Here is a 15,172-nt window from a genome sequence, read left to right on the forward strand (position 1 = left end):
GTGCTTTTTGGATATTTTAATCCAAATATCTTAAATATTGTGCCTTTAACATGGTGAACAGGGGTAAGGTCAGAACACATGTGAAATGTGCTTTTTTGTATTTCCCTAATAACTATATTTAATCGATTTTCAACAAAAATCTTCCGTAGTGTAGATTTAATTTTTTGGCTCCCCTCTAAAAAAAATTGCTTTTTTATATGTTATTGGGAATGGAATGGGAAAAAACACTTACAGTCTGGTAGCAGCTGCAACCAGTTCTCCTGTTTGGGGCAATACCTGACATGACCACTATAAGTTGCATAACATACCTGATGAAACCTGAAGGAACAAAACATCATTACTTTTTAGCTTAGAACCATTGCCATTGTTCTGTTCTACCATTAAAAAAAGAAAGAGATAGAATGCTGAATTACCGATAAAGAAAAGTAATACAGTTCTATGCCAATATCTTTGGATAAATCAAACAATGATGAAAAGGACCCTTTTTAAGAGTAGAATATTTGTTCATTTATCAGGCTTACCAAAGGCAGGCTGAGGTCTGTATACACAGGACCATAATGGAAAACGATTTGAAAATCGTCAGATGAAGTTTGTTGGTGTCTGGTTCCTTACTGAACGAGGCTAGAAACAAACAAAAAACCTTTACAGGTGAATGTATATGAGTTGCATGATAAATTATATGAAGTATATAAATAAATAACTTACATATCATGCCAAACAATCTGAACACTCTCAGACATCTATTTGCATTCATAAACCTCAGCCCTGAGGAAGATATTTTGAATGTTTCAAGGGGTAAAACAGACAGGAGATCCAATAAAAACCAAGTCCTGAGGTATTTTTTCCGGGATCTTTTAGGGTCTGTTATAACCACTCCATGGGTTTCGTATCCAATGTAAAACCGTGAAATGATGTTGAAGACAAAGATCAAATCAAGACAGTATCTCGTGAAGATGAGTCCGGTGACAGTAGAGTTGAAAAACATCTGAAAAATTAATTAAAACAAATTAGTTGTTATTTCAAATACATTAGATTAGTTTTTGTGACGTCACACCCTTACAGGAATGCCATCTGGATGTACACCCAGTTTTAAGACTAGGCAGGACCTTAAATGTGCATGCCTAGAATTAATACCTGTTGCACCATCTAGGCCTAGCGGACACCTGAGACTAAATCTTATGCCTAGTCAAAGGTAGGTGTAAAGAGAAAAGTCATGACTTGTTCTGAGCTAACATAAAATTTCTGTGTTTAATTATGTTGGAAATATCAAATGCATATGTGGGATTATTAACAGAAATTGTATACCATGCATTACCTTGCTTGGAGGAGGAGGTTGGGGTGGGGGGGGGGGGGTGGGGGGTTGTGCGATGCGCGATGCCGGTCAGTTCCTGGCAGTGCATTTACTAGCTTTGAAGCTCAGCTACTACATTTGGACTGGAATGGCCCTGTTTTATTAGGGGTGATTTACTGTCCTCCACACTCAGTCCAGGACTTCATACAGCAATTTACAGATATTATTGGTAATATCACCACAAACTATGACCGCTTTGTATTTGTGGGTGATTTTAATATCCACGTTTGCTGTCAATCGAACATTTTGTCAAAAGAGTTCCTCAGCCTCATTGAGTCTTTTTACCTGGTCCACTGGATAAATGACTCTACTCACTTACAGGGTCACATTTTGGACCTTGTACTTTTCTATGGAGTGGCAATTAGTGATGTTGTTATATCTGATTTTATGCTATTGGACCATAAGCCGATATTATTTCTATGTCTCTTCCCTGCCTTTCTCATTCCACTACTGTAGCTGTAACATTGTCTTAGTCCTATTCGCCTCAGTTTGGCTCAAATATTAACGAGCACTTTATGAAATTCTGCTCATATTTGTTTTTGGAATCACCGCTACTGGACTTGGATGCCGACCAACATCTCGGTCTATTAAATTCTGCTTGGCTGAATGCCTTAAATGAAACTGCTCCGCTTAAGCCTTATAAACCCAAACCTAAATCTGAACCATGGCTCAACGTGGATATCCGTAGACTAAGACAAGTTAGTAGAAAGGCTGAGCGCTAGGGGTGTGCAAAAAAATTGTATCGCGATTCAAGCTTTACCGATTCAAAATCGATTCATAGAATTCCAAAAATCGTTTCATATTTTTTTAATTTTGTAATGGTGTGTATACTATTGTCCTGAAATGAGTTTAGCTCGCAATTCCCATAGATAGCGCGGCGCACACTCTTGTCATAATCAAAAGAAGAAGTGCAGCAGAAGTCGGCACAAACAATGGCAAACCTCACAGAAAGAATTATTCAACCTGCTCCATCCTCATTGAAGGCGAGAGTTTTGGCAAAATTCGGCTTTTATAACCTCGAGGGAAAGACGGAACTTGATAGGAATCATGCTATATGTAGACTTTGCAAAGCGAAATTTAAGTATTTTGGAAACACCACAAACGTGAGAAATCACATGGTACGCCATCACCCAGAGGTTAACATTAAAGACGCGGACGAACAACAACCTAAAGTAACTAAGTTGCCAGTCAACCAACGCACTCTCTTTCAATGCTCTAAACTCCCACTGAACTCTGAACGGGCAAAGAAAATAAGTTCAGTGTTCCCAGTCGACTTTCAACAGTCAATCTGGTAGCTGAAGTACTCCTTAAACCACATTTAGCAGTATTGTTTGTTTGATCTGACTACAGCACTTTAAACCTAAATGTAAAAGCTTTTTTTAAGTTTTATTTTAAACTTAAATTAAATGTATTTGAAAGCTGGCCAAAGCTTGGCACTTTGCACTTTTTAGTTGCAAAAGTTTATATTTTTGTATGAAAACATAAAGTAATATCAAACTACATTTAATTTGTTGTTTCTTTTCTTTTAAATTGTATGTCTACTGCAATCAATTACATAGGAAAAATGAAACAACATTTACATACTGTGAATCGTTATTTGAATCGAGAATCGTTTTTGAATCGAAAATCAATTTTGAAACGAATCTAAAATCGATATCGGATCGAATCGAATGACAACATTTTCTGAATCGTGCACCCCTACCGAGCGCAAATGAAAAAAGGACAAGCTACATATTTAATTCCAGTTGTTTAAAGACATTTATCGCAGTGGTTCTCAACCTTTTTTGAACAAACGCCCCCCTGACCTCATCATGATCCTCTTAACGCCCGTTTGTTCACATTCCAAGACCGGATGTGGCCAATTGCGTGACAAGAGCGCCAAATTTGTAGGGCTGGGCGGTATATCGAGTTTGTACAATATTTCGATATTTTTTTTAAACGATATGGAATGAGGCAATACCGTTTCGATACAGTAGTTTGAAACATCTGAAAAATAGCGGAGGACGCAGTGTGAACTCCTGGAGTGAAAGAACATAACGTTAGGCTACTACAATTTGTCCTAAACATGACACAAGCTTATTAAGCGCTTCAAAATAACTGGTAAGATAACGTTATAGTTTACAAGTTTAAAGCAGCTTGCCCTGTCAGATGCTCTGACATTAGGGGTGTAACGATACACTCAGCTCACGATTCGATACGTATCACGATACTGGGTTCACGATACGATATGTATCACGATATTTTGAACAAAATAAAAAAATTAAACTGAAAATCAAAAAAGTGTTCAATAAATGTCTTGTTATACATACAACTTAAAGAATTTACAATACTTCAATAAAAATCAAGATTTAGTTTAACCTTCTATATGTAAAATTAACAATTGACTTGTCACTGACCAATAAAACTACGTTGAATAGATGTCTTCTATACAATTGTCCTTCTTTCACTCTCTTTTTCGCACCCAGTTGCAAGAGTTTGTCTTTGTGGTGCCGTTTTAAATGACACCAGTGCTCGAAGTGGGGCGGTACTCACCGGTACGCAGTACCGGCACTTCTACATTTTACTCTTAAGCGTACCTGCACTTTTTCTTGCGTACCGCAACTTCTCGCATGTAGCCGGTAGGCTACTCTACCACTGACAGAAAAAGCGTCAGTGAGCCCGTTTCACATATACTCCATTTGCAGTGCGTATGTGGTGCGTATTTTTTCTGCACCCATGTTAACAGGTTAGAGCTTTCACACTGCACGCGGATGCGCTCCAGCGATCCGTTCCAGGAGCGGTGTGTATACACAGAGACAATTTATACAGCAGTGCAGCGATCGTTTCCACACAGAGTCTATTTCTGCTGTGCTGCACACGCTGAATTAAAGTTCCGTTTTCACACACACACACACACACACACACACACACGCACACACACACACAGACACACACACACACGTACGACTTGTTTAAATACATTTATGTTGTTAATAACAGTAAATTGTTGTTGTACCAGCAATAGCCTATCTCCAAGTTTTGTTTTTCACTGCAGAAATCTCAAATGTCATGATTTGCCAATGCAAAAGAGTACCGGCACTTTTTTTCCCCACTTCAAGCACTCAATGACACATTGTGTTCGACGTCGTGTTAACAGTGTTTGTTTACAGTATTTACACACAGTTCGTGTTTTGTCTGTTTTTTTTTACCTTTCTCATGTCGAGTAACTGGAAAACCTAAATGCTCGGACGTCGGACTTGTAAGTCGACGGGGTATCCTCTATTTCAATTTCAGTCAAAGTCATTTTGCCTTGCTACTGCGCAGTTCAAGCGATAAATTTGAGTGTGAATGCAGTGAACGCAAGCGTGACGTGGGTGCGGTAGCTCAACCAATAGGACAAAACAGATGTCATATTGTTAAAAAAAAAAAATCGCCATAACTCTACGATACATATCGTAACATTTTTGCATTGCGATACATCGTACCACAATATATCATTACACCCCTATCTGACATAGGCTACTGTTGCTGACTGACAGATAAATACTTGCGCTTTAAACACGAAAATCGCATTCAGCATGACATGCAAACGGTTACCGTGGTAATGAACAACCTGCTTGTTAAAGTGAATGTATAATCCTGTATCTGAGGCAAAAATACTAAATATGCAGCGCGAGTTATATATTTTTAACTCTAAACAATTGGCCACTGAACCAGCTGATAAAATCTTCCTTTGATTCGATACATGATTACAACGCAAATTAACTAATCGCATTTTACTGATGTAAAAGACGCACGCATGCGTGCACACACACACACACACACACACACTGAGAGGGAGCAATAATGGTAAAATAATGGTTACAAGGTGTGTATAATTTAAACTACTTAGTCAGCACTAACAGTAGTGCTGTCCGGTTTTCATACTGCTGCTGTCCTTCTAGTCACTTCTGATCTTGATGAACTTGACACTTCTGAACTTCTCTTGATTAAATTTCACTTCCTACACAACCTTTTGTCCCTATTTATTTCCGCAAATATTGAACATAGGCTAAATTCTGATTTTTGTTAATCTTATTACTAGTCTTCTCCACTAGATGTCATCCTCTTATTTACTGTACATAGCACGATGTTACAGCGGGCACCCTGTCATTCATTCAGTCTAGGGCTGTAATCTCTGTCGACTAGTCGATTTATTGGTCGATACGTTCTGGCTCGACTAAAATTCTTGTTGCGTTAATTTCATTACATTCATTTCATTTCATCACTAATTGCTAATGGGGGTGTTTACAGAGCACCCCTGATTCACAGGACTGTCTTCAGAACACCCCCCTTGTTTTCACTTTTTTGATTAGCCCAACCCACTGGAGACAGATTGAAGAAAGAACAAGGCATTGGTCTGCATCATTCATGGTGGTTTGCTGAATTTAGCGTTTAATTTACTGTCAGAGTAATCTACCATGTCAAAGACATCGGGAGTGTGGCAGTATTTTATGAAAATAGAAAATGGGGGAAAAAAGTCAAATGCAAAGTTTGCAAACAACAGTTTGCATATCACAGCTCGACATCAAACATGGCATATCACCTAAAAACGGTAAGCTAACTTGTCTGCGTTGGGTTGCCCCGTCTGTTTTGAGTTGCTATATGAATGAACACATCAGAATTGGCATAAAACATTGAAAATATGCCAATTAGTAATACTCGTTTTATAACTGCAGGTGCACCCGCACGCAATGACGATAGCATCCCCCAGACCACGCTGGAAACATTTTATGGTTCACTTTTATTATTGTGACCATTTATTTCTAGTATTATTTATTGGATTTGGGCACTTTATTATTATTATTATTTTAAAAAATTTTGGAGCCTAATGCGCAATTGCTGTGCTCACCGTTTGTATTTGTTTTGAGCCTATACTTTATTTTTCAGTTATGCACTTTATTTCGTTTCTGCTCTCGTCTTGATCTGGTTTGCTTAATACAATTTTTTTTTTATTAAAGTGGACATGTCTTGTGTGTTTAAGAGTAAAAGCTTTAAGTTAATAGTCTATTCGTCTCAGCCGTGAAGCTGAGCTTCAGCCTCGCTCTGTGCGAGGGCATGCACAGAGCGGCTGAAATGATAGTGATAATAAAAAAAATTATATTAACTGTCAGCTTAATTGTCAGCTGTTATATTAACATATGTCACCTTCAAGGGGACTTGCTCTAAATTGGCGCCAGTCCTGCATGGCGTGCCACAAGGATCTGTACTTGGCCCACTGCTATTTAATATTTACATGTTGCCACTTGGGATGATTGTCCGGAAGCATGGATTACACTTCCACTGCTATGCTGACGACACTCAGCTCTACATCAGTACCAAGCCTTCTACTTCTCTTCCACCAGTGGCACTTATCAACTGCCTGAAGGACATAAAGCACTGGTTGGACAGTAACCTTCTCAAACTGAACAAAGACAAAACAGAACTCATGGTGTTTGCCCCGCTGTCACTTCTTAAAAAAGTTGATGACATCATACTGGATGTGGATGGCTGCTCAATCTCTGCATCTCCTCAAGTACGCAACCTGGGCGTCATCATGGACTCCACTCTCTCCTTCCAACAACACATCAAAAACGTCACTAAAATTGCTTTCTATCATCTCAAGAACATCTCCAGACTCCGACAGTGCCTCTCCAACTCTGTAGCTGAGGCCCTCATCCACTCATTCATCACCTCCAGACTTGACTATTGCAATGGCATCCTGTTCGGTCTACCCAGCAAAGCCACTGACAGACTACAGTATGTGCAGAACTCTGCGGCTAGGATGCTCACACACACAAAACTTGGTCTTCACATTACTCCCATCCTGATGAAGCTTCATTGGCTGCCAGTTAAGTCCCGCATCAAATATAAAATCCTCCTCCTGACGTACAAGTCCCTTCATGGACTTGCACCCCAGTACATTACTGATCTTCTCCATCCCTACACTCAGTCACGGTCCCTGCGTTCCTCTGACAAGGATCTGCTTGCTGTTCCTAAGTCCAGGCTTAAGACATTTGGTGATAGAGCTTTCTGTGTTGGTGCTCCGTCACTTTGGAACAAGCTTCCCCATGAGATCCGCTCTGCCTCCTCACTTTTAACCTTTAAATGCCAGCTCAAAACACACCTTTTCAATGAGGCCTATGGACTCTAGCTCCCCTGGCCTTTGCCCCTATCTTAATTCTACCCTTCCCTTTCTCATGTTGATTGTTAAGCGTCCTTGGGTACTTTGAAAGGCGCTATATAAATTGAAGTTATTATTATTATTATTATTAGTTATTATAACATATGACAAAAACAATTGTCTAAATGATGTTGCATATTCTTCAACAGTTCTCGTGCTGATATCGCTAGTTGACATAGTACTATTTTCAGAAATCATAGGCTATATTGCACAAGTGCACGTGATGCAATGCTGTCAGAGCCGACAGTGTGTCATTTCAGCGCAAAATAATTAGGTCAAAAAACGATTTAATATGCTGCAAATACCCTACAAGTTTTTTATGTTTATTTTTTAATTCATTTAGGCGGACAAGGCTACCAAGTACTGCGCAGCTAGTTTTTTTTTAAGTTTTAGTCGAAATTTCAGGACTTCAGTCGACCAAGATTTTCTTTAGTTGATTACAGCCCTAATTCAGTGCTAAATATGGCGGATGCAGGTGCGGATTTCAGCTTGAAAAATGTTTCGGACAGTTGAATGAACTGTCACGTCAGTGTCCCGATCGGGCCAGTGATGCATGGTTAAGAAAGTTTATCATTTGCATGCTTTTTTAAGCCATGCCAATTTAAGCATTACAGCGCAAGAGAACTCAGGTGCGCTGTGTGGGAAATTTTGTGGCATGAAATCATGTTCACAAACCCGAAGCATGCACAGCTGCAGCGTGCAAATAATAAAATTAATTCCTCTTAAACGGACAAAAATTCAAACAAATTAATCTCAAAATGTCAGCCTTTGGGAGTATCCAAGTAAACATAATCGGTTATGGCTTAAGTAAACAGCAGAGAAAGAGTACATGTGCTTATATCCCTGCTGTTGTATGTGTTCTTATTGTTAATCTAACTACAAAAGACTATGACTCATAGTCTTTTGTAGTCATAGTCATAATCAACTCACTCTCTACTCTTCACTGAACTAATAAATACAAATTTCTGTACCTGAAAACTACTTTTAGACCAGGGCTCGACATTAAGGCTTGTCCGCTTGTCCGGGACAAGTGGATTTTTTGTAGGACAAGTGGAAAAGAAAATTAGTTGTCCCACTGGACAAGTTAAATTTCAAACAAAATAAAATGGCATGTTACTTCACGTCGATTTTACAGATTTAATTTTACCGATTTGAAACGAACTAATTTTTTTCCCCACAATCCGTCGAACCAGCGTCCAGCTCAGAATGCTTTGATTGGCCAATCAGGAGTTTAACCTGTTAACCGTTGCCAGAGCGCCGGCGCACTGAAGCGTTTTTTTGTTCAAAAAGTACAAAGTTACTATCAGATTTAAAGTTATTACCTTGACAAACTATACATCATTACAAAGATATAAGACTCATGTTTCAGTATTTGACCACTATTGTATTCTGAGAAACGTATAGTGACCGTTATGTCTTAATTTGTGTCGTGAGTTATGTAATCAAAAAATGAGTCGATACCTTTAATATGAATTATGAGTGTCAGCCGCTCTCATTCAGAAAAAAACTCCAGTGAGGTCGTCATGACAGCGCTTCACAAAACCACGTCCCTCAGGGCTTTTAGCTCAAATGTGCAGATTTGGAGAAATATTGATAGATTCTCATAGGTTTACATCAGGTTTGAATAATATTTATTGAATTTATACCCAAATTGGCCGATGTAATCATTATGAGCGCTGAATATTCTGATGTACTGTGTTTTCAATATATACTGGCAGCCTGAGGGCGCCGTGTGCACATGCAGTCCATATATGGAACACATGAAGAAGAGCCATAATCATGTGACATCCCAGGAACTCCCTGACACATACAAAGCTTCCAGAGATCGCTGTAACATGCAGACAAAGAAGTTTTGAAGACAATAAACATGATTGCAATGATATTTGATTTACCTGTGTTCTTCGAGTCATGTCAGGTATTTAGGCATAATAATAGATTATATTTATAATGTAATGCTAATCGATTTAAACTTTATCATTGTGCAGAATACTATAAATTAATATATTTACTGTCTGATTTTTTTTATCTGAAGCCAAATCAGATCACAGAAGGTTATTCAAACACTCGACATGCCCTATAAAGTAAGTTTGGAGAACAAACATGGTTTTAATCTCATAAATTGTCGTGTATTGATGGTGTGCTAAGCTAACATGTTAGCTAGCCCTCAGATTCACCTGCCACCTAGCTGTTATTTTTATGAATTTTTCTAAATAGGGCGTAAAAAAAAAAGGTTGGTTCCGGTTGGTTGTCAGTTGAGGTCATGGGTCGGTAGGGACTTTTTTTATTTTCTTTTTTTCTTCAGTGGCAGCAAGGGATAGGAAGGAAATTATTTTTTTTTATTATTTTTTTTTACAGTCACGATGGATAAACTAGCTACTCTATTTTTTCATAACATAGCCTACCTGTACATGTACTCTACCACCTTGTGTGTCCCAGCATGTTACACACACACACACACACGCTGATTTTAAATGTGTGCGCGTGGGCAAACGGGGTTGCCTTATTGTAAAGTGTTAGGACAAGCGGTCAGTCCGTGAACGAGACAAGAGCGCGCAAGTCGTTTTTTTCTGAATATCCAGTTCTCCTGTTGTTTCAGTGTAGTATCTACCAGCAGGTAAGGTTGTTTTCGATTCTCTGGTTATTTTCTTGTTTTGCCTTCTCACAAATTTGTATTTTAATTAGACGCGTTCCCACTTTATATAACAGCCGCTCTGAATAATATTGCAGTTTAAATTGTATAGCACTTAAGTGAGCGCTGTCCAACAGCTAGTTTCGATTCCTCTCCCATTATTCGGGTGATTTGCGTTTGCTGTGTTAATTGCTGGGCAGAAACAGCTGTCCTCACTCAGGCGTTAGTACGCATTATATCTATGTAGTGCGCGCGCTGTCGCGGAAGCGCCAGCGGAAGCGCTCAGCCTCCTCGTGTGAAGACCGACTCGGGTAAAGACCATCGACTCTCCCTGTGCGACTCCACCGAGCAAGGACACCAGCTACGCACTTAAGTATCTTCTTCTCCCTTTCCTTTCCTACTTGTACTCTATTTCCCTTAATCAACATGTGCTTTCAATACATTCCTGTTGTCTCCCGACAACGCACTCTCATCACGCACAGAAGGCAGCGCAATACTGCTAATCTGCGTCCCGTTCTCTCATCCACACACACACCTGTCTCTCTTTCTATGGGTCTATGGAATTGTCAGTCAGCAGTCAATAAAGCTGACTTCATTCCTGCCTTTGCATCTCTTTCAACTCTTAATATCTTGGGCTTGACTGAGACCTGGATCCGTCCAGAAGACTCAGCAACCCCTGCTGCTCTCTCTAACAACTTCTCTTTCTCTCACACCCCTCGCCAGTCTGGTAGGGGTGGGGGGACTGGTATTCTCATTTCTAACAATTGGAAATACTCAACTCTCTCCTCTCTATGCAATAACAACTCATTTGAATATCACGCTATTACACTTACAACTCCCTTTAAGATCGAGATTGTAGTCATTTATCGCCCCCCAGGTCAACTGGGAAGCTTTGTTGAGGAGCTGGATGTGCTGCTGTCCCTGAGGACGGCACTCCACTTGTAGTCTTTGGCGATTTCAACATTCATCTAGAGAAGCTGTATGCTACAGATTTCATCTCTCTCCTAGCCTCATTCGATCTCAATCGGCTCATCACCACAGGTACTCACAAGCAGGGTGGGAAATTAGCACCCGCCACCAGCCAATGGCTGGTACTTTTTCAAAGTGGCGGGTGACTTTGCCTTGTATACCAGCCACAGTGGCGGGTGAATTGTAAAACATATTTTTATTGGTTACTACTTAAAACATTCCTTCTAACGGATTGGACATCTTTTGTCAAAGAATGCTGTTGCTAAGTAAAAATAATGCACTTTTGTCGAGTAATTAATTTGATTGGTTTTCAGCGGTGTGCACGCGCACAGCGCACGGACACGGCACTGAACGGACCGTGACACATAGGCTATAGCTGAGCTGAGGTACAGATGAAAGGAAAATTTAAAAAATGTGACGACATATACCCGGTGTTAAGAGGCCCGCCGCGGAGTCAGCAGTATATGAATGTACAAACCGTTGAGGGCGAAGTAAATAAAAAGTGAAGGTACTTTTCGAACAAGTGGCGCATTGATGACGAAGGGAAAACGAGGGAATGGTTAGCCTACCTTCCCGTCGAACAGTCCATGTACTGTACTTACTGTCGAACCTATGTGTCGTCCGAAAATGCAAACAATTTGTTCATTAGAGGAACAACTAACCTTAAAATAGAGTCAATAATGAATATGACCAATTCTATTCAGAAACGTCCATGCGATCGGCAAAAAGGGCAGACCTTTTCGGGACTACGTTTGGATATGCAAGTAAATTACTAACTTGAAGTTGTGTTTTGTGATGGCTAGATAGCTATCGTTTTTTTAGTTTAGCGAAAGTTTTAGCAGCCGCGAGGATAAAGTCATCTCCAATACTATCTGTATTTGTGAGAAGTGGTGCTGTCCTGAGTTGAAAGATAGCCTACTTTACGGCTTTATTATCGAGTTAACCCTCTGGGGTCGAAGAAACGCGCTGGCGCGTTTTGCTGGATTTTTTTCAAATAGCAGCAAAATACATTTAAATACTCCATCATTTATGGTCATACAGACTTAACTAATATTAAAAAATAAAATGTAAAATAACCATGCATAAAATTCTCTCAAAAATACAAACATGTACATACATGTTGCTCACATATTATGGTAGCCCTGTTTGTGCTGAATAGTGCTTTTTTTTTTAAAGGGCGTTGGCCTGTGAGCATCCACGGAGGAAAACATAAATTGGCTCCTGAGTGCAGCATAACTCATATTGTTAAATGGATAAAACGAATTACATATTTGTAATGGACGTCAATGTTATCAAAGTCACAGTTCTCATTCATAAATTTGAATTCCAGAAAAAGTGGCTGGTAAAAAATACAAGTGGCTGGTAAAATTGGGCATCCAGCAGCCACTGTGGTCACTGGTGGGCAAAAAAGTTAATTTCCCACCCTGCTCACAAGTCAGGCAACCAACTGGACCTGGTCTACACACGCAACTGCATCACAGACAACATTTTGGTGAAACCTCTCCATGTTTCAGATCATTTACTCATTACTTTCAATCTACAACTCACTATCCACACTCCACCAACTCCCCTACCAGTTACCTTCAGACGAAACCTGCGCTCACTTTCTCCCTCCCGTCTTTCCTCTGCTGTGTCATCTTCTCTTCCCTCACCCTCACAATTCTCATCTCTAGATGTGAATACCGCAACGGATACTTTATGCTCCACATTAACTTCTTCTTTAGACACTATCTGCCCTCTCTCCTCCAGGCCAGCACGCGCTACCCCCTCTAACCCCTGGTTATCTGAAGTTCTTCGGGAACACCGGACTATTTATTTATATTTATATTTCCACAACAAGATCAACTCCTCCTCTAACACACAAACACTTTTCAAGACATTCAACTCTCTCCTCTGTCCACCTCCACCACCACCCACCTCCTCGCTAACTGCTGATGATTTTGCTAACTTCTTCACTAACAAAACAACAACCATTAGCAGTCAGTTCTCTCCTCCACACACACAGGAACCTAGTCCAACCTCTCCCACAGCCAATAACCTTCTCTCCTCCTTCTCTCCTCTAACCGGGGAAGAAGTATCTAAACTTCTCCTCTCCAGTCATCCTACCACCTGCCCTCTAGACCCCATCCCCTCACACCTTCTTCAAGCCATCTCTCCCACACTTCTACCAGCACTCACACACATCATCAACTCATCCCTCCATACTGGCATTTTTCCTACAGCATTTAAGCAGGCTCGGGTAACCCCACTGCTTAAAAAACCAACTTTAAACACATCACTTCTAGAGAATTACAGACCTGTCTCTCTCCTACCTTTCATTGCAAAAACACTTGAAAGAGTTGCTTTCAACCAAGTATCATCTTTCCTGTCTCTGAATAACCAGCTGGATGTTAACCAATCTGGCTTCAAGAAAGGGCATTCGACCGAGACCGCATTACTTTCAGTCACAGAAGCCCTGCGGATCGCCAAAGCTGCTTCCAAATCATCAGTTCTCATTCTCCTAGATAGGGCTGCAACTAACGATTATTTTGATAATCGATTAATCGGACGGTTATTTTTTCGATTTATCGATTAATCGGATAGAAATTAAATTAGATTTTTTTTTATTATAACTAAATAAAACCGTAAATCAGGGTATTTATGTGTAAAAGTGTACTTTAAAAACTGCAAAAGCCACATATTGAGTTTTACTAATATCAATATTTGCATTGTTTTTAATGATAATTGCTGATGGCAAGTTGACAAACATGATTATTGTTAAAAAAATGATATCCAACATATTATGTTTTAACAAAATTTTTGTTAAAACAAATTTACACAGACATGTTGTTCAGATGTGAATATCTGAACTAAAAACAAACTAAAAACATCTAAAATATATAATTCATTTAATTTTTATTTAAAATTAATTATATATAAGGAATATAAGGATAAAGAATATAATATATATTATATATATAATATAGAAAATAATATAATATAAGGATAAATTGATTAAATAAATATAGAAAGACTGAAAACAATTGTGTGAATGTAGAGCCGCAGTAGATCGCGTTTGAAAAACAATTAAAACTTAGTAGACAAATGCTATAAAAAGAGAACGGAATGGAGGTAACGTTACCCAGCAAGCTAACAGGCTTGAGTAAAGGACAGGAGAAATTATGCATTAGTGCACAAGCATTCGCTGAAAACCACTGAGTACAGTGACTAAAAAACTATATTTTACTGCTGCTGTTATTAACTGCCTTTGTATTTAATGCTTCACTTTGTAAACACCGTTTTAATTTAACCTATTTCTGCGGTAGCGCTATTTTAATCCATCACTTACGTTGGGAGCGAACTGATTGCACAACCTGATGCTCGAGACAAAATACAGACATCCCGGAAGTCCCGGCAGTCTCCCGCATATTGATTGCGGCTCCCTGATGCCCGCGAATTAGTTCAAACTCCCGAAATCTAGAGCGCGCAAGCAAGAGCGCGCATGCGAGACAGAAGAGACTGCTCCAAACCGTGTAGCGGGCGCGCTCGGCAGAGCGCCTGAGGGAGAGAGACCTTGCGTGTGTGTGCGTACCAGTAAACGCTCCCCGTGACGTAAGCAGACCAACTAATCGATAATGACATTCGTTGACAACGATTTTCATAATCGATTATAATCGATTTTATCGATTAGTTGTTGCAGCCCTACTCCTAGACCTGTCTGCTGCCTTCGACACTGTGAATCATCAGATCCTTCTGTCCACCCTCTCATCACTGGGCATCACTGGATCTTCCCTCCACTGGTTTGAGTCCTATCTCACAGGTAGGTCATTCAGGGTCGCATGGAGAGGCGAGGTATCCAAAGTACATCGACTGACCACAGGGGTTCCCCAGGGGTCAGTCCTTGGACCCCTCCTCTTCTCCATTTACACCACATCACTGGGACCCATCATACAGGCACATGGTTTCTCTTACCATTGCTATGCTGATGACACCCAGCTCTACCTCTCATTTCAACCAGATGATCCCACAGTAGCTGCACGTATCTCTAGCTGTCTGGCGGACA

At 39.9% G+C, this 15,172-nt stretch overlaps 1 protein-coding gene across 1 annotated transcript in view; it reads right to left on the minus strand.

The window, feature by feature from the left end:
- cngk (cyclic nucleotide-gated potassium channel) overlaps positions 1-15,172 on the minus strand; it is a 153,001-nt gene that overhangs the window by 126,862 nt on the left and 10,967 nt on the right. The window contains exons 3-5 of the mRNA XM_077224760.1: positions 706-985; positions 522-621; positions 233-318 (exon numbers count right to left, since the gene is read on the minus strand). Coding sequence (XP_077080875.1) covers positions 233-318; positions 522-621; positions 706-985 — 466 coding nt within the window. The remainder of the gene's footprint in view (positions 1-232; positions 319-521; positions 622-705; positions 986-15,172) is intronic.

This window comes from Siphateles boraxobius, unplaced genomic scaffold, assembly GCF_051911475.1.
Source record: "Siphateles boraxobius isolate OS27281-9 unplaced genomic scaffold, OSU_SipBor_1 92, whole genome shotgun sequence".
In the NCBI taxonomy this organism is placed as follows: Eukaryota; Metazoa; Chordata; class Actinopteri; order Cypriniformes; family Leuciscidae; genus Siphateles; species Siphateles boraxobius.